At 37.0% G+C, this 21,387-nt stretch overlaps 1 protein-coding gene across 1 annotated transcript; it reads left to right on the top strand.

Moving 5' to 3' along the window:
- The first annotated feature begins 769 nt into the window (after positions 1–769).
- Positions 770–21,070, top strand: LOC139743752 (uncharacterized). Its single transcript, XM_071654206.1, has 11 exons — positions 770–880; positions 2,933–2,987; positions 5,064–5,201; positions 5,923–6,044; positions 9,659–9,788; positions 11,467–11,502; positions 12,631–12,806; positions 14,266–14,319; positions 17,423–17,486; positions 18,699–19,004; positions 20,351–21,070. The coding sequence occupies exons 1-11, from the start codon at positions 770–772 to the stop codon at positions 20,701–20,703; spliced, it is 1,545 nt and encodes a 514-aa protein (XP_071510307.1). The 3' UTR covers positions 20,704–21,070.
- Positions 21,071–21,387: the final 317 nt, after the last annotated feature.

Below are 21,387 nucleotides of genomic sequence, written 5' to 3'. Positions count from 1 at the left end.
CAAACTCATATTATTTGAAAAAAAATACCTTAACATTAAACAGGAATATAAAAAATACCCGAATTCTACCAAATTCTACGAATTTGTTGTCATCATCAAAACGAAACTTATCGCAATATACTGCGTCTATAAACATATGACATAATATTTCATGTTAACATTATTTTGGCCTTCCTGTGTCGGTAACCCAAACCAGCTGTATGTAAAGTGATATCTCATACATACAGATACCCTGATTTTCCAGGTATTGCAAGGAATATTCTGGAAATTGATTCTCGAATAGCAAAATGGGTTCACTTTCGGAGCAATGAACAGATCGAAAACTGCGAACCAAAATAAACCAACGAAATGGTGTCTTATACATGGTTTTATAATAGTTTTACTATGGTACAGTCAAGAGAGTGTGAAAAAAAACAGAGCCTGATTAAAACAAACAGACAAACAAACAAACAATTTTTTTTTTCAATAGCCAGTGCTGAACTCATATTCAGCTATACCCACGCTGCGCTGTTACGACTTCCTTGAGGGATTTTTAACCATATACGACTAGATAATTGTGCGCATGACGTGGACCTCAAACATAGTCAACGGAAGGGAGCGAAAGACACTACTCATGATCCCGCAGTAACTGTCCACTTCAATATCGTTCGGAATACATTTTAAGGGAGTGGATGCATAAGGCCTATACATATATTATTCACTCTTTTTTAACCTTTAACCAAACCCTTTTTACGGATTTTAGTGGCCGAGCGAGTCATTGTCAGGAAAAATGGCTGTAACAAGAGGATACTTTGCTACTTCAATGCTGGTGCTGTTGGCTACAGCGCGTTTGGCTGTAACCAGCGGCAACGTCTTTCCTATCTGTACCAGTACGTGCGAGGTAAGTTTTCACAAAGCAGCTGCTCGCAGTCGTGTTTGCGTAGTTTGACTTCACGACATTATCAGTAGCTATATACGAAACCTACGTTGGCTACTGGATCTTGGAACATGCCTTTCATTATTAATAAACCTACTGTTAAAGTTGACGTTACGTGTAGTTATGCGATGTATAATGTCTAAAAGCACCAGTATAATTTCCTGGATATGCATTCATCCAGCAATGACAATCATTAGAGAGTTATATCAAAACAATATTGAAGGATATAATATTGTAAGGAAGGGAAATGAGTTGATCTAAGGCCAAGTAAAGTTTTGATAGTTTGTTTGTTGTTGTTTTTGCATGGTTTGTTAATTCTTGTTTTCTTTTTTGTTGCTATATACAATTTTTCAAAATGCGGATAAAGATAGGCCCTATTAAAGAAATTATGTTCCTCACACCCGTCCGCACCCTGTTTGGAATGTCACGTTGACATTCTAATAGTCACTACTCTTTGGCGGCAAAAAACAAAGAACAACATTGAATAATGTACACAAGAAATCTATTTGGTACGTATACATGTCCATGAGATGTAAGCAGAGATACTTTTCAAAGGATACAAGGGCAAATGGAGAGGAAATGATAAGATGTCTATGATAAATTATGAAAATAATATTCAATTAGAAAGTGAAAACAGACATCAGTTGGGAGGGGATTGGCACTCATGATACAGAAAAAGGACTTGCACTACCGTATACCTTAGATAATAACGATATTCATCTGGTTCGGCGGGGCCTTTACATTGAAAACAAAAAGAATACTTACGAGTTTACGAGTTGTTATTTGCGTTGTGATTAGATGCGTACGATTTGCGATTTTCGTATTGCGAAACCCCTGTTTTACGAAATGCGTCATTTTTCTTATGGGTATCTATTTTACATTTCGTGTTGATTTTATGATCTGCCTTCTTTTTAAGAAATGCGGTTCTCCTTTCTTTGAGAGCAAGTGAACTTTAACAAATTGCAGGAATCAAACATATTGAATATGGAGTTATGGCTGTTCAAGATGAGAAAATGATTTTCTGCTATTGCTGTTTGTCCATATACTCACACGAAATATTCATTGTGCTTTCCTCTGCGCATTTAAGCCATCCAACAGTGACAATGTAATAGTACCATGTCCTGTCATTCTTGCTGCAAGCAGAATAACGGATTTAGGTCCACACATTTCAAGAACTTAAAACGAACGAAAAATGAACGTGTTCCATATCATACATGGGCTGATAACTATAAGAGCTGTCTCGATCACTCGACGAATGAGTGTACATGTCATAGGTCAAGAGACTTCAGGGCATCTCCTTGGTTACAACACAATACGAAAAACATACTCCAGTGTCCCTATTTCAAGTCAGATAACGAGTAGGTTTAGACTCAAAGGGTATTTGCCAGTGAGAGTAATAAAGTTTCATTTTAATGTTATCACCGGTCTAATCATCATCCAAATGTAGATTTTCATGGCATTTTCTTTGAAAAAAAAATGCACCAAAGAGGCCCATAAAGGTCGATCAATATATTACAACTAAATTGCTATTTTGTGTCAGGCGTAACTGTGATAATTAGCATTTATATGTTTAGGTGAAGTGTCGTATCACACAGCATGGAGCGGAAGGTATGTTCCACATTTGTATTGATAATTTCAATATCTTTGATAGGTGTCGTTTTATTTTAATCTCAAAAATGGACTGATCTTCGGAAAATTTATACCTGAACTAAACAATGTTGCCTCCGTTAAAAAAAAAAAAAGAGGGGGAAGGGCAGGACTTTATCTCCATGACATAAATCTGAGGTGGAAATTGCCAACTTTGTTTTGCCGACTCCGTGGGTTTTGATGGCTTATTCTATCACATGGGGAAAAAAATATCGTAATACAAGTCGCCATTATGCTTACGAATATGGCATACAGCATGAGATTACCCACATCATTTGTGTGATGTAGATTAGACCTGTGTACAGTTATATGTAGGCCTAATTAATTTGTAATGACCTATTTTTGTTCTGATTATCACATTCATTTCAGGACCCGGTTGCCAATGAACTAAATTCAGGCACAGTTCCATGTAGCATCACTCCAAGTAAGTTAAAAAAAAAGTGTAGACCTATAATTGTCACATTAGGTGCGGTCACACTGGCAAAACTTCGAGATCTTGAAGATCGCAATCTTTAACTTCTCGATCTTTTACCAATATGACCACGGTAGGCACCCACTACTGTCACTCTAGACCCCGTACCACTTGGAAATCTCCGATGCCGCAGGTAAAAATGTCAGGGGGTAAAGTGTCAAGGGTTAAATGTCATGGGTAAAAAGTATTATAAATATTTCATTGTCAAAACTATTAAAGGGCCTAAGTTGAATCGTTATTACCATGACTATTGTTATCATTGTAATAATTCTTGTATTGTCATCATTATTAGGCCTACTATCATTATAAGATTGCTTCAATTTACATCATAACCACGAACATAATAATCAACTAAAATCCATCAAGTCTGCAGATCGCTTCACTATTTAGATTTAAAACTAAACACAAGCGCTTCAGGACGGGAAGAGAAATACACCTTTTTATATTCGTTGGAGTATAGGCAAACCCTTGTATAATATTCAAAGAAGCTACAACATATAGTTACATGAATATGAGGTTAGGTCCTATCAGCCACTGTGAAATACAAACAAACAAATAAAACATCCTCTTGTTTTTTATCACAATCACATAATGCCGGGAGGGCAGCATGTCAGAAATTGCGGTGGGAAGGTCAAGATTCTCACATTACAGGTGAAAGTGAAGATCTTGCCGTCTATCAAAACGTGCGATTGCTATTGGGAAACGATAATTCGGATCGCACAGCGAGATTCTTGACCAAATTTAGGGTATCTCTTTCAAGTAGCTGGTGGGCAGTCCTGATTTATGTGGAAGAAGTTAATTGTCTTCATTCCATTTTTTTTTTTTACAGCTGATAACTTAAACCTGAAATATTCAATTTTGTATGAAACTAAATTCAATCATAATCTCAATCGTCAGTCATAATTCATCTAAACCCTTTACTCTGTAAGGCCTACTTCTTGTCCTTACCCCAAAGGGGGTTCTGCTTTTCAAACGAAACAGGAAGTAGACTTCATGGTGGAAAATCTCGGGAGAAACGGGGACTCTGGTGAAGTTTAAGAATGGCTGAAAACGGCGTGTACCATTTCTTCATAATCGACATATATTTTCAACAGTTTTCAACAATTTCAACAGTTGTATCCCTGCTTAACCAAGAGTACTTTTATGTGGGAAGCATAGAGGGACTCTTGCGTAAGTTTTAAGAATTGCTCGAAATGTTTTGTATTATTACTTGATCATAATGATACGTGAATTCCAACCAGAAATCTTGATCAAGATCACTTTCACATGCCATCCAATTTTATCCGTTTATGTTGAGTGTAAGAAGTTCATACATTAGAAATCACTTTTACCTGTAACGTGCAGTTGCTTTTTAGGTCTTTATAACTGACATTTCACATAAGATATTAATACCTCTGACATTCATACCACTACATTTTAACATACATTCTAACCTAGTACTTTTTTTTAAAATCGTGACCTTTCCATCCCCTCGTCATTTCTACCCCGGACATTCTAGCCTTAAACACTGGCTTTTTACCACCTCCCCCGAGACAATGTACATATGACATTTTTACCTTTGATAATATTATCCCTGACGTTTTTACCGCTGACATCCCCCACGTCGTTCTCCCCTTACATTTTTACCCATGGCTCCCCCCCCCCGACATTTTCGTTGTGACATTTTTACCCTTGACATGATTTACTCTTGACATTTTTTTTTTCTCTCGACAATTTTTTTTTTTCTCTCCTGGCATTTAAACGATAAAAAATTCACCCTTGTTGTAATTACCCCTGGCACTTTTTCTTTATGCTGATTTTTTTTTTTTAAAATCCGAACCTGTCAATTCATCTTATTGGTATTAATTCACGGTTTCTTACTATTTTCAACCATGAATGCTTTCTCATCGCTGTCCCTTGTCCAATCGTTCTTGGTGTGACCCCTTTTCCAGTTTCATTGTGAGAATTGAACATAAAGTTGACGAATGAATGGCACCTCCCTGTTGATACAGAACACATCTTCTTTTTTTCAATTCTTAATTCCTTCAGCTTGCGCATCTGGCAGTCCTGTGCCTCTTGCCGGAGCCCCGGGAAGCCCGAGAAATGTCACTCTTCAGTCCGATGCTACACCCGGGCCTGATAACCGCTACTACCTCAGCATTACTTCTCAGTGGTATGCCTCAGAGGGTAGGTCGGCTATCGAAAACGGGCTCCTTGTTGATTGGTCAATACAGCAAAAGTGCAGGCAGCTTCAACAACAAACTGGTGTACTTTAAATTATCTATGTGCAAATGCTGTCTATTTTCAAAACAGTGATGTTAATGACAGTCACATTTACGATGTAGTTGAGGCAATTCTGTCTTTCCATGATTTAATATCCCATTGGTTTGTACAATAAGAAATAATCATGTAAAGCAATATTGTTTACGCCTATATAGAAAAAAAAAGAAGTTTTATCATAAATACCATTATAACCCCATTTTCTCCTGAAAGAGTCACTCTTTGTAAAAATCATAATATACGCAGTACCAATGTAATTTAACACACAAAGTTTTATTTCTTCATAGTATTCGTTCTTTCATTAATCGATTTCATCGATTCTTATGATGAATACTGTTTAGGTTAGTATAAGACTTGTGAGGTAATAACATTATCACTTTGTAAAAACATTCCAAAGCGAGGAAAAAGTTGTGATTCTCTAGCTTTCATTGTATTTCATTGGATTTAAATGAAACTTGTACAATTCTTTTCATTTGATTTGTTTCATTTGTTTGATTTGATTCATTTGCTTGTAGCCCTATATGTTATTCTGTGCAACTGAAATAGAGAGTGTGCAGAGGTATGACTTTTCTAAGGACGTTTTCCACTGCTAAAACTCGGTGATTGTTGTCCACTCTCTGTCCAGCAGATCGCATTAGCGAGTTGACCGGCTTCGAGGTGAATGTCCTATGTCTGGATTCGGGCTGCTCGTCGAGTGAGTCGTGCTTCACTATGAGTTTCAACCGAACTTTGACACCGGCGGATGCAGGGGTAAGTATATCATGTGGCCACATGTGACCATTCTTGACGCGCGTGAACCATTGTCACAAATCGTGCTAAGCTGTGAACAGCCATCAAATTGCACGAGCAGTGGATTTTTATATATTCATCAATTCATTCATTTAATTATCTATATATTTATTTACCTATTTATTCATTTATTTATTTATCTATCTATCTATCCATCTATCTATCTGTCTATCTATCTATCAATTTATGGATTTTTTTTTTGTTGCTTAATTACGGTAATGGTGAGAGAAACTATACACATGTAGCCAACTTATCAAGTTTCTAGCTGGTAAGTAACCGTGTATAGTTTGCTTTATGCGAGTGAATACTGTGCAAGGACAATGTATACCTCCCTTTTTCGAAGTCAGCTGCTCCTTTCCTTGTTCAAGCCTCTCTTTCTCCCTAAGGAGGGAGAGGTGTGTTTGGAATAAGAATGAATGTATGAAGATTCAACGTATGTGCTAATTGTTAAGTGTATTTGTGTATTATTGAATGCATCGTATGTATTTTTTCTTTATGTATGTAGGCCTAATTTCACATCATGACGGTGGGTTGACATCATTTGTACAAAATATTGCACATGCCAGTGGAGTGTGAATGTACCCTGGATTTTTCAAAGACGAGCCAAAGTGTTATTGTAGGAGTGAAATATATTGATATACCAGGGTGTATATGACATCCCGAAACATTATACATTTTACGAGGTATTTTTGCGAGGCAATTATAGAGTTGGTATATTGCAGGGTCGTGGAGTTCAGCAGGCGACATGACAGCATATCACGAGCATCCGGGTTTTTACATATACAGTGGACTCCCGTTATAACGAAATCCTCGGGACCGGCAGTTTTCTTTCGTTATGTCGGAATTTTGTTATAACGGAACAAATAAACAATAGAAATACATAGAGTCGATGACATTGCAGCCAAAATTTTTACTTCGTTATAACAAGAATTTTGTTATAAGCGTGTTCGATATACGGGAGTGCACTGTAAAACAGGGGGTGGGAAGAGAAGGAGTGGAATATCTCTTCCCACCTCCCTGCTTTACATGTAAACATTCCGATCGACCACGAAGAGAAAACATTCAAGGAGGTCGCTGCGTGTCGATTACACGCACCGCAGAAGAACACCGATAAATCAACTCATACAAGGTCGACCACTTCCAGCAGCACTTTGCGTCAAACAACGACTAGTCCATTTTTGTGCTAGGAACTGCACAGTAGCCATCAGTTATTACAACTCTCCAAATTGAAGCAGAAGCAAAAATAAAGTGTAAAAGCGTTCAGATGTTTGAAGTTCGCCTGTTACAACTACATATGTATCATTGAAGTTGGAGTTGAATGATATACAGTGAGGAACAATTTTTTAATTATTCGACATGTTGGTGATGATCTACAGGTAGTCAAATATGGCTTGTTCTATATTATAGTGTATAGCCGTATTCACATGTTTTTAAATTTACCTAGGGGATAGGTAATAATTATGACATTGACTGGCTTTGAGGGAGATACCAGATAAATATTGCCCGCACTGAAAGAATATTGCCCTCGTCTTCGACTCGGGCAATATTTTCTGGTATCTCCCTCGAGGCCACTCAATATTATATAAATATCACAAAATAGAATATAATGATAGAACCTGAGTTTGATATCGTTCTTGCTGTCTGCAACTTGGATGAACTCTTTGGTAATATTTTGTGATATCATTGTCTTAAACCAGATTGCATATGATACCGCAATTTTTTTTTTTCAATCTGCGGCATTTGACTTTGGAGGTGCTCATGCACATATGCATATAACACAATAAATAAAAAAAAATGATGAAAAGAAAAATCCATTATGACTCAGAGTATGTCTTAGACTGAAATATTGTTCAATGTTGCACTAAATGTAACAACAATTCCGTCATGATAACACGCAAACCTGGAAAAATGCAACTTTCATCGTTATCATTGAAGTTAATGTGCTCAGTCATGCATGGTATTTATCAACACAATTAGGTACTGATGGAAAGTAAAAGAGCTCACCTTTCCTCACAACCAACAGTGTGCTCTTCATAAAGTTGACAATTACGAAATAGCAGCATCCTAAATTTGGATTGCCTTTCTTTTGATACGCACTGTATATGAAGAGCTTGCTAAAAATGGTGGATTTAGCGCCTTCTTCAAAGCAAGCTCTTCATATACACGTACGGTTTGATAGCTTTGCAGTTGCTTCAACATCTTTATGCCGAAAAAGGAACACTTCAGTGAGCCATGGTTCCATGTAAGAGATATTTGTTACAAGGAAACTCAAAGTACTTACACGTATCTTCTCATCAAAACTTTCTACCACATTTGATCACTTTCCACTTGATACGTTTGGGATTCAGATTTCAACTTCCCTAAGTGCTCTTTGTGCAGATGTACAATCTGATAAAATTTCATATTCTGAAGTGCCTTGTGATTACATTATTTTGTCCAAGGTATATCAAAGCATCTCTTTAATCTTAGAAGCCCATAAGCTTTGATATTTCAAAAGTCTTAGGATAATTTCACATCGGGACAAAAATACCTCATACCAATCACCATAACATATGTGTTGTAATAAAAGACCAAATGCAACATAGCTGAAGTCTAATTTTCTTTCTTTTTTGTACAGTCTCATCAGTTTCTTTCACCAGCGTTTGTGTATTTCCATCAAATCATACTTTGCGTGTCAATACATTTTATTCTGCTATAGGTCCTCACTGGGCAAGTCTACTCTCCATATGTTTTTCGATTCATGTTGGTAAAAAAAAAATGAGTATTCATATAGAAATGAATGTAGGAGGTTGTGTTTTAGAAAAGAAGAAGATGGGAATATGATGAAGAACGAGTCAGAGGAAAACAAGCTTTCTCTCTTTTTAATTTTCTCTCTTGATTTATATATCCCAAGTCTCGTGATAGTGTACTACAGTCTCAAAGAGGAATGCCCGACCAGTGAATTTTATGTACACAATATTCAGTGAAAACGTGATCCAAGTTGGACCCACCCACCCCCATAAAATTGTGAAGTTTCGTTATTATTTTTGCAGAACAGTTGCCAAGAAATTGATATAGACATTCCGCTGAGTAAACTAAGGATGTTATCAACTCACGTTTTTCCCAATGATTTCGTAATAACAATTAAAAATAGAAAAATGACGAAAAATTTGTGGGTGAGGCTATTTAGTGTAAAACATAATGTTTTCCTTGCTGAACAACTTTAGATTAATGATCAGTCGGATATATCAGACTGCAGATGGGGCACAATTGGGTTTGTACAAAAACAAAAACAAAAACAAAAACTTGAAATTTCGTGTTCGTGTCCAAACTTTACCGAAAGTTGTAAGGTGATGACATCAGCAACTCACTCATTTATATATTCACATTGACAGTTGAAGAACTGTGTTGTGAAAACAAGCGAAACTTCATCTTTTCATATACTTCCCAATGTCCATATTTACTTGTTTCAAGAGCAAGGAACAACTCATTTATATGCCGCATGAGTTCTGTGTAAAGATTTACTTGATATATGCAATCATAGTAAATCCTCTTGTTTCGTTTTGGATTCTTTTTCATTGTATCACTATGTTTAGATTAAATTCTCAGTGAGATGTCTGTTTGGCAACTTTTCAATTCCTGAGAAGGAGTACTCGGTAATAGCTCGGAGCTTACCGCGAAACATCCAAGATTCAAACAGAGTGGAAGAGAGAATCAGTTTGCCAAGTGAGTAAGCGTCAATAACATCTAGCAACAACTTTCAGGCATAAGTGATTGCAATAAGAAGATAGTGATATATAAGTATAATAATAATGCACATGACAGAGTCCGCTAGTAAGATTGGACTGTTAAAAAGTTCAGGAGATTAAATGATTTTACTAACGCCCTGTATGCGTTATTTGTTGTGTAAAATGGAAAAAAATAATACTGTTCACACGATATTTTTTAGCCAATCAATTGATTAAAATCAATATCATTCTAAAATCTTGTTAGATCTCTAGAATTTTACCGGAACAGACTTCCGTTATGCTACTGTGAAAATGGTTGAAAGCACTAGTATAGTATCATTGGTATAGAGGGAAATTCTTGACCATGATTACTGTCGTGAATACAGATGATTGTGATTGTAAATTATTGTCATTGTCATTACCTTCCCTCTTCACATTTCTTCTTAACATTGGGCCTTTTATTAGAAATAGTAGTAGTAGTAGTAGTAGTAGTAGTATAGTAGTCAATCATTATTGTTATTACTACTTCTGCTATAGTTTTCGTGGTTAGAATGGTGTCATCGTTGTGTCAATGTGTTGTTGACAGTAGTTGTGAGTTATGTTTAGCTAGTCGATTGAGTATAGTGAGAATTTTCTACGTCCAGTAATCACTCGGATTATCTGTTATTTCTCTGATTCAACACACATAGTCTTGTCCAGTGGCATGTGTTACCATGCCTTTTCTCAGCTCTTCTCTTAAAGGGGCTGTACAGTACTGGTTGAGGTGGGGATTCATGTTTTTTTACGTTCCTAAGTGAGATAATGAGAAACCTCTTATGAAATATGAAAGAGCATGTAATTTTAAGAAGGATTGAACGTTTATTTGATGAAAATTGGTTCTCAAATGGCTGAGATATCCCAAAAAAGTGACTACAGACTACAGGCCACAATTTTATTAGGATCTCTTTGTTTCACCTTGTTTTGGGATATCTCGGCGACTTCAAAACCGATTTTCATCAAATAAACTTTTGATATCCCTTAGAATTGCATGCTCTTTGACATCTCATATAGTGGTCTCTGAATATCTCGCAAAATGTTAAAAGCTAAATTCTCACCTCGACCAGAACTGAATACACACCCTTTAAAAAAAAAAAAACATTTTGTAAACGTCATGAATTTTTGAACGGCAGAAGAAGAGTGTCTCTAAAAAAAAGTGTATGAAATGTCACAATAACACACTTCAGGGTTTACAAAGAAGAAGAAGAAAAAAAACTAACCCTATGCTATACTCGAGAATACGCTCCTCTTTTAAACCGAGAATAACTCTTTGATTTTTACGGGGTCCGCATAAATTCAATGGAATTCTTTTGTATTGTTTCCCCTCCATCACAAAGAAATTTCCGATGTTATTGTTCCGATGAAAAGTCTGAACTACTTAACTCTACAATATCAGCTCCTATGAAGAGGAATTTGATTTTTTTTTTTTTTTTTTTTGCACTGAAAAAGGGACACAAGAACTTTCAATCCTCGTCTTACGCAGATATGCGTCTTGGCTGATCACAAATGTGAGGGCTGTTGATGAGTGTATGTCATGTCATACATATTATGCCCTATATATTCACCCCAATATGATCTCTTTATTAATCGGTTTGTCAGTATCCATGCTTACTATCTCACCCTTTCCTTCTGTCCATCAGGTTGTAGCGAAGATGGTAGAGTTGCATTGTGTCGTGGTGAGTTGATGATTTTAGCAATGTCTTGACATGTTTAAGTTGGCTTTGGTAGATAATGGTAGAATAAGATTACACAAACAAATTGGCGAAGTTTTACTAATATTAGACCTGAAATCAGAAAACATTGGTATCTATAATATATATAAACAAATTATATTTCATGCGATCTATAAGAGCAAGTATAATCACAACTGCATCTATGCAAATGAATGAGAGAAATCATGATGTCATATCCTCACGAATCTCCTATTGACTCCCGATAACTTAAATCTTAAAACTATTATCCTCTTTCTATTTTTATTGCTGGCAAACCGAAAAATCAAGCTTCTATTGCATCAAATTTCATTGTATTGAAATTGCTTTACGAGAATGACTCTTCGGAAGAAAGGGATTGCATGATGTGAAATCGGAGACCGAAAACATACCTATATCTTTCTTTGTACGCAGAAACCAATGAGGAAGCTGTGACGACAATCATAATTTCATGTCTTTTTCTAGATTGCGTATTTGGGTGTGACCAATTAAAAGCTCTGTTAGATGACAACATCTGAACCTTAAAAATTCTGTGGGTATCTAGTTTTGTAACCAATTTTTATGAAACTTCCGTTTGTCTGTTTGTTTTAGTCACTGCTCTATCGATTATCTGAGCCACCATTGTTCTGGAGTGAAGTTATACTATTTAACGCCCTTTCAGCATTGAATCACGCATGCAGGTTTTTTTTTTCTCTCTCTCTCTCTCTCTGCAGGATGTTGTCCAGATTGTTACTTTGCTAATAAAAGTTTGGTCTAGTCAAATTAAGAATCAACAATCTATGAAATTAAGATAAACAAGCATTGAATCTATGAAAAACTAATAGGGCTTCCATGTGCAAGGGTATGAGAATTAGGCATAACGCTTTGGCTACATACATATAGTCGTCTACAGATTTGAAATCGTTGAATGACAGTCGTAAATTCAAATCGTAATTTGATAAGTAAAATGTTCATTTTGATGTTCATGAGGAAGTGTGCCACATACTGTCAAAAGTATAATTTCCAACTACATTCGGAAATTTTGTATTGCGCAAAATACGATGTTTTGACTTATTGTTAGGATAATTACACGTACTACTTTGTTGTAATCTGCAGTGTCCATGGTAGATTGGGAGCTGAAAAAGCCGGAGATCTTCCTGCTAGGACCACGAACTGTAGTCGTCAATACGCGGGCAGCCGCTGAAGACCGGGATTATCTTGATGTGCGATACGAGGTGTACCTCCAGAATAGCTACACATATGAGCCAATTGGCCCTGAGTATACCAACATTGTGAGTGCGATGTAATGTAATGTAATGAAAAGGATGTTTGTTCATCAATGAAGTTGGTGAGAGTGTTACAGACAATTCAAACAATGGAGTGTCACTAATACACTCAGCAAAAAAAGAGAAGAAAGAAAGAAAGTAAACACTTTTTTTTTCATAGAACAGTTTGATAGAAATCAATGTATCGTAATCATACCATATCAAAGGTTATTTAATTGACTATTAACCCAGTAGGTCAATATACAAGGGGAAACTTTACGCATGAGTGAACACATTTGTTTTGGTCCTCCAAGGCACAAAAGTAGAAATTGCAAAGATTGACATATTGTCTTTCATATGCAAATTCCCTTCAAGATTACAATAACACAAGACCAGTTTAACATAATGAGAGACTTGAATTAATAAACTTCCATTCTCTTTATCTCTTTATAACCTCAAACAAAGGCAAATTGTTCAACTTGTTCAGGGGAAATAAACATTTTCAGTCAACTCAAACCGCAAATGACATAGGGAATATATAAGGGAACAAAGATGATTAAAGGAACAGAATATCATTTTTTTTTGGGTACAGTTCGTTATTCCGAAGGTTCGTTGATTCAAAAAAAAAATGATGTAATGATCTTTTTTTTTTAAGGTTTTTTTTTTTGGTGAACAGAAATTAAATATTGTTCGTTTTTCCGAAGGTTTGTTATTCTGAAGGTTTGTTAATCCGAAAAACGTTATTTCAATTTCAGATAAACAAATCTTCAGAATATCGAGCATCATTTATCATTTTTTTTTCTTTATTGGCCCATAATTAAATGCAGTGGCACTGCCACACAAGGGGAAGGATCGCAACAGACACACTTCGACCTCCCTCTACTAACCTTGTTTGACACAGATCAACATGTAACTTCACAATGATAATTGGGCATTTATGGGAGTTGGAAAAAATCTTACATGTTTGTTTTAATGATCCCTGTTGCTTCTGAAATATGGCTTGCCATAGTTTTTACATAGTAGATATCACATATGTTAGAATATTGCAGCGTGTGAAAATAGTGTATTCATATATTCCACGCTCCACTATTAAAGCTATTACAAAGATAATAACGTCACCATGTTGAAAATTTTGAATGAATTCTTGCGAAATTCACTGGAAGTAGCTCAGCACTACAAGTGACAAATAACGGCAATATAAGTTTGTGCTTTTACAGTAATTGGGAAGAATTTATGCAATTTTCTGTCAGAAAGCTGGGGCATATCACCCTTGTCGATAAAAAGTCAAGGGAATATGAATGGAACGTGAAATGTTCCTTACACTTCGCTGATGTCCTCAAATAATATTGCTGCATTCACTCAATCATTCAATCATCATGCATATCTGTGGATTTTTTTCCCCTTAAATGAAGGTGATTTGGGAGATAATTCAATGTGGATGTCATGATGCGACATCTAATCAAAACACAACTCTACTTCATTTCAGAGTCATGATGTGGCGAAATTCGATGACGTTCCTAATGGCAACTACCGTGCTTTGGTAATATCTGTCGTTCATTTGAATTGAAAAGCAAATCCTGTAGGCTGGATGTGCTTCCTGTTAGATTTAGTTGGAAATTGTTTTACATGTTTGTTTCGGTGTCAATTTAAAAAGATTATATTTCTGAGCTGCGAAACCACTTACCTAAAAGGAAACCAAAACCCAAAGAGCAATTTCAAAAAAAAAAAAAAATTTTTGAATGAAAATTACACATTCCTTCAGCTTGTTATTCACATAATGTTAAAGGCATTATCATTCCCTCTGCTTTTTGAAAGAGGTATTAGTCAAGTGCTCCTTCATTAAGGTAGAAAAGTGAAAGTATGTTGAATTTTCTTTACATTTTCTTTATATTGTTGTCCACACATGATGTCATAAACTGAAGTAATCTCCTCAATATAGTTATTACAACACCAAAACTTTAAAAATTCATAACTTTTGCATCGATTGTCCACTTTTTCTCAAACTTTCACTGATGTGTTCTAATAATGTAGCTGCTTTCACTCAGTCCACATTGTTCTTTGGGTTTGGCTTTCCTTCAAGGACCTCTGAGTTGATTCTTGTACCTAAGAAAGCTACAGACATTGAATCTGTCATGTACGCCTGTGTATTCTTTGTGATTTTTATTTCTTTTTAGATATTATGTGTGTCTACTGAGAAATTCACAGATTCAACCTGTATATTCATGCACTTGTCCATATATCTATGGGAAGTATTCTTCTTTTTTTTCAGGGGTACTGAGCCTCTGAGCCTCTTTAGGTTGTCGGACTCAGAAGCATGCAACATGCAGTATTTGCGTAGTGTGTGCGTGTGTGGTGGGGGGGGGGGGGAGGAAGGGGAGGGGAGATAACGTGACGTATAGAATCAATGTGTAAATTCCAGGTGAGTTTATTGTCAAGAATCAAACGTATAAGAACTTGATTGAAGGAATTTCCTCTTTGATTGTGTCGTCGCGGAAAATATTTCTTCGTAGATTTTCCAGGGAGTTTAATACTGAAAAACATATATATATTTTTTTTCCAAATTTATTGACAGTTCATAAGCTCTTGTCCACTGAAGTAAATTCATCAATTCAGTTTTTCAGGTATCACTTGATACATTATCAGGATCAGAATTGAGTTAAAATCCTAATCGTTGGAAGGGGGAGGCAAAGCCCGTCAAATCAAGGAATGTTTACAAATCTTCTTCTCTATAGAACCAGACGGATGATCAGCGAGTGCTATGAATAATTATAAGATAGGTGGCTGTGGTTTTAAATGGGAAGGCTAGTATCCGATCAGTGGGAATCAGTGGGAATGCTGAGGGATGATTGTTCCAATCCTTGTGGGATTCATTGAAGAGTACATTCTACTGTTGTGTGAAAATGATTTGCTTCAGAACGGTCTCATAATCAAGTAATGTGAAGATTAATGCCCCGTCACTGACCAGGCACGCTTACCTGGAAACATTAAACTGCACATTACGTGAATAATGAGACCATTCTAAAGCAAATAATTTTCACTCAACAATAGATATATAATGTCCTCTTAAATGAATCCCACAAGGATTGGAACAATCATTCTTCAGCATTACCACTGATTCCCACTGATCAGTTACTAGCCATCCTCTTTAAGGTGTTTTTTTTTTTCAAGGCAGATGATAAGGATATGGGCCGGGGTAATCAAGATGGTGCCCAATTTTCACATTCTCAATTTTATAAACAAAGCGCGAGGTCTCATTTACACCAAAATTGACAGATATTTTATTTATAGAGAGTAGAATATACGGTATCAGTATGAACGGGCACCATTTCCCGTTTGGGGCCCCACATGCACAATGCCTTTTTTTCGGGGGGAAGGGGACGGACAAAGCCATCAAATTAAAGAGTCTTTACAAATACTTTCTCTACAACCAGACTTGATAACCTGAAAGATAATGCTAGAGTGACTTTAGTTTCAAGTTTGTTCATGGCAGATTCGAGACAGTGGGGGGGGGGGGGGTGGGGGGGAGAGGTGGAGGGGACAACTTGGAGCCTAACTTTCACAGTTTCATCTTCTTCTTGAAAACAGATGCTGAAGTTTGTCACCAAACCTGACAAGCATTACTACTAGGGTAACAGTATATACTTATAAAATGCAAATGGGCACCATGCCACCACCCTGATGGTGTCTCCAGGGAAACCAAGAACCCCCATATTTGAAAATCTTTGAAAATCTTTGAAAAAAATCACTTTATAACCAGAAATACTATATTTCATTTCATTTCATTTCATTTCATTTCATTTCATTTCATTTCATTTCATTTCATTTCATTTCATTTCATTTCATTTCATTTCATTTCATTTCATTTTATTTCATTTCATTTCATTTCATTTCATTTCATTTCATTTCATTTCATTTCATTTGGGTAAATACATTAGCGAGTGTTCTTTCAAGGTTATCTATGGTAGATCCAGTGGTCTGGCCTGCACTGAGTTGGGTGTGGGGCCAGCTTTTTACACACAGTACTTGGCAGGTATTTTTGTCAGTGTGTCTTGGACGCAATGCCCCATGGAGACCCTCAAAGCTCCTTCCTCCCAAATTTGCCATGTTCTTAGGTAACTGTCTGCAAGAATGTGTTGAAGGTGAACTTTCGATACTTGATCAGGTGAGACTTGCAGGTCTCTTTTCTTGTATACCTCGCCCAGGTATGCTATATGAGAAAGAGATGCACTGTATCTTACTTTTGGGTATTTTTTTTCTCTTTCCGTTGGTGCGATGTTTACGTTAAACAGTGAAATTTACATTATTTTCCAGTTCTGTCATTAATCATCCATATCCAGTAACACTTCACTTTTGAATGTCTTTACCAAAAAGGTTTGCACTGAACATAAATTCATATCCTCTCGCATTTTGATAAATATCAGGAGGACATTTTGTGCTGCCTCTCCCCTCATCCCCCTTTTCCATTTTCTTTTTAAAGAGAGGGCATTGTCGAGATGATGATCATGGCTGCAATGTTTCATGGGGATTTGAAATTCCTGACAATGTGCTTCCTTGTCTCCCTCTTTTTCATACATTCACATACACTCTCTTACACACTCAAACACTCACAACACATATACACACACACTCACACACGTGGACAGATGAGGGTGAGCGAATGCGATGATTGCACATTATATACGTCGTCGACAACCATCACGATACCAGGTGAGATTATTTTTTTTCTATTTATATATTTTATTAAATCAAATCAAATCAAGATCACATTATTTACACACAATTGGCAACAATTTGAAAAGTGACAAGCGAAAAGCTATGGTCACAAAGGTTAGTACGAACGATGCGTTCGTACGAATGTCACTGTTCGTACGAATTCTTTAGTTCGTGCGGCCGCCTTACGAAGAGAGGGTTTTGTACGAAGTTAAAAAAAAAATCTTGGACAAGACCATCGACCAGGCTATGAACTTACGAACGGTCTACGAACGCTGTTTTCGTACGGCCTTCTTAAGAAGATCTTACAAAATTGTCTGAAAATCGTTCGTACGGCGTTCGTAACAGTTGTAATGGTATTTGTGACCGAGCCAAAACATTTGGGGGAAATCATACACATAACAACTCTTTACCTCTGGAGACACCAGGGTGAAGACCATTCCATGGTGACTAAATGACACATAATTATTTAAACTCATATGAGTTATGAACATGACATACACTGTTTATATTTTGAGTGCACTGATAGAGAGATAGTACATGTATCAGGGTACTGCCACTAGCAACAAGAATCTTGATAAGTACACTGATCACAAAGTTTTAATTACATGTATCAGAAATCAAACCTCTATTCTCTAAAATGAATCGGAAGCGTATTTCTTTTCTTGATACAAGGTGAGAATGATCTTCATTCAAAGGCTTAATCATTCCCTTATGATGAAGAATGTATATAGGGCCTGTAGTAAATGAAAAGCTGTCGCCACCTTATATTTCATAGCTACCGCCCCCCCCCCCGCACACATTACACCCCAGAAAGGCCTGTATAAGACCTTAATCTCGAAAGCTATTTTTGATGGATAGTTATCTTTGATGCTGAAGTTTTGAGTCAAACACAAAGTTTCCTTTCATAAGATATTTATTTCAGTGATATTGCGCCATCTAATCAGTTTTTCTATTAGCTATTGCGTTCCATGAAAGTGTGCAACTGGTGATGATTGAGACTTTATTATCAAATTTCGAACAATACTGCAATTCTGACAGTCATAGCATGGCTAATGTGTGGCGATTTGAGATAAACCAACCTTTAATCACCCAGAATGTGTTCCTTTTACTCTACTTTCTCAAAGAAGTAGGGGAAAAAAATAGCTACTGACTAGTGAGTTTGTTTCTCGGCTGTCTTCCTCCTTTTCTCTACCTTAACCCGGCCAGCTCTGCTATATGGACCCACTCTTCGTGAATCCTCCTCTCCGCCGCCTAGTACTACCACAACTCACACCTCACAAACACCTAGAGAGGACACCAGCTACAACATTCCTTCGCCGCCAGGGTTTGCACTCATTCTGTACGTGATTGGCGGATGCCTCGGTGGGATTTTGCTGGTCCTGACAGTGACAGCCATGGCCTGCAGTAAGAAATTTCATGATGCATGCTGCGGCGTTGTGATAGGCAGACGTAACGGTCCAGTAATCGAGCCCTCGATTAGATCAAGCATCCACAGCAACAACGGACGCTACGGTAAGTGTCAAACTGATGGCTGTAGCTGTGCATCCGGTTCCTGAAGGGTTGGTACAGTTTCTGTTGAGATGGGACTTCAGGTTTCCAACGATTTTTGATGATGACTTTTTGAGATAATGAGAAACCTCTCATGTAATATGAAAGAGTATATAATTCTGAAAGCAATTCGAAGTTTCTTTGCAGAAAGTTGGTTTTGAAATGGCTGAGATATCCAAAACAAAGCGATTCTAATAAAAAATGGGACCCACCTAAAGGATCGCTTTGTTGTACTTTATTTTGGAATAACTCAGCCATTTCAAAATCGATTTTCATCAAGCAAATTTTGAATGCCTCCTATGGTAGAATTGTATGCTCTTTCATATTTCGTAAAGTCATTTTTAAGTATAAAGCGTTAAAAGCTGAATCATCATCTCAACCGATACTAGGGCCTATGCCATCCCTTTAATTGATTTTCACACGCTGTTCAGTTTTATACAGACACTCAAAGAGAAGGGTGATACGTGGGTGATGACTCGTAATCATAAAGTTTATGCAAATCCTTCTCTGCGATCAGCCTTTCTTGAAAATACTGTAACAATAAAACAAGACAATAACAGCAATAGCAATAATGCACTCCTTAACAAAGCTAAATCTTCTGAATTTGTGATCAAATTGCACACTTCCTAGATTTGTTCACGAATCCTTTGAGAAGATTCCTTAACTACCCCCTCTCTCCCGCTAGTTAATTCATATGCATGGACAATTGACTAAATTGCTTTGTGTCCATCTGGACAAAGTTTATGGTCAACTTATGAAAGTTCAACATATTTGGTAAATATGTCAAAATATTAAACGGATTTTAGTGAGCTTAGGATGTATTTTAATGATTGTTGGTTTTGTCATTATTCAGGATTTGGATCGGATTGCCGAAAATACCAAGTTTCATGTTTTTAACTCATGAGAACCTTTAGAAAGTCATTTCAGATCGCAGGAAAGAGTGAACATTGTTCAAAAGCCTGTTTCCGTTAGAGGCCTGTGGTTTTTCACAAAAAGATTGACAATGGATTGAATTATGGGATTAAAATGAAAAGTGCACGTGAGAATCATGTCCATCACCATTTTATCATATCAGATTGATTCTTCTGGTATGATTCGCTAAATCCTATCGCTTTCCGAATTGTCATTTGTGATTGCAAAGTATAGTATTGTACATTTTTTGTCAGTTTCTATGTCATTTTTTCTGTTGGAGGTCCTTTTTAAATAGAACTCTGGCTGACTGACTGTCACTGCCAAGGCTGATGTAAATGCAGGTATTGTAATTGTAACTTGTTCGTGGCCAATATGTTTCTAATTTTCTTGCATTACAGAGTTAGCAACCGACACTGGCTCTATGTATATTGAAAAGCTTTCCAACAGTCACCATGACTACTATATGGACTCCTCGGTAGTGGACAACCCATCCATGATCCCACAGACAGCACACGAAGACTGGAAGCACAATGAAAAAAATCTTCTCAGAGAGAGCAATCGCTACGCTGAGATGATCGGCCAGGGCAGGGGAGACAGCATCAGTACCACGGCCTTGGATATCCAGTCCACCGTCACCGTACCATCCTCCGTCCAGATGGACTCTGGTTTCAGGACATGCTCGGACATTGCGGAAGAGGATGGAGAAAGGGTATTGTCGTTAGCCCTGACCGACATCGGTGAGAGTGTATAGCCGTTCGATGGGGTCCGTCGCATGCATCTGAGCACAACCAAGTACGCTGTGAGGCTATCTTATTTGTGCGGCAGAGTGGCTTTTATTCAGGTGAATTTGAAACATGGTGTTCAGAGACTGTGCGATTAAGGTGTTAGCCTCTTTGTCTACATGCATCTCGGCTTCAAACGGAGGTACGGATAATATTCCGAATCTTTGCAAGACGGTTAGTGATCAACGTCCTTGGACAAAGACGCATTTACCAAAGATGTTGTTTCTAATCCTGGATGTAAGAATGTGTGCCTGGTGAAGCAATGCTGGGCTACACCCTCTATTGATAGCGCAACAGATATTTTCAAAATACTCTGATTTTCTAAAGAGGAGTGATAACCGGCCGTCTGATGATATGCCTACATCATTATAATTATCATCATCATGCGCCACAACGTCATGTTTATTGGTTTTTCTTGATGTGGCGTGATGTCATGAATTAGAGATACTGTAATGAGATAGACTTTGGGACTGTATGATAATATGAAGAGCTTCCTTGTGTCCAGTCAAATCTCATCAAAAGAATTCGGCTGTTTGGGAATTCAAGAGATAAAAAGTGCTGACATTTTTAGGATATAGTTCTGGTTTATCGTAATTGCAGTCAGTTAGGCTCAAAGATCACTTGTGTGAGCCCCTATGTTAACAGGTTGAAAA

The sequence above is a fragment of the Diadema antillarum genome, unplaced genomic scaffold, assembly GCF_040938485.1.
Source record: "Diadema antillarum isolate AM-2024a unplaced genomic scaffold, OU_Dant_1.0 seq00001105_RagTag, whole genome shotgun sequence".
Taxonomy (NCBI): domain Eukaryota; kingdom Metazoa; phylum Echinodermata; class Echinoidea; order Diadematoida; family Diadematidae; genus Diadema; species Diadema antillarum.
The sequence above is the reverse complement of the archived record's forward strand: the minus strand, read 5'-3'. Positions and strand labels throughout refer to the sequence as shown.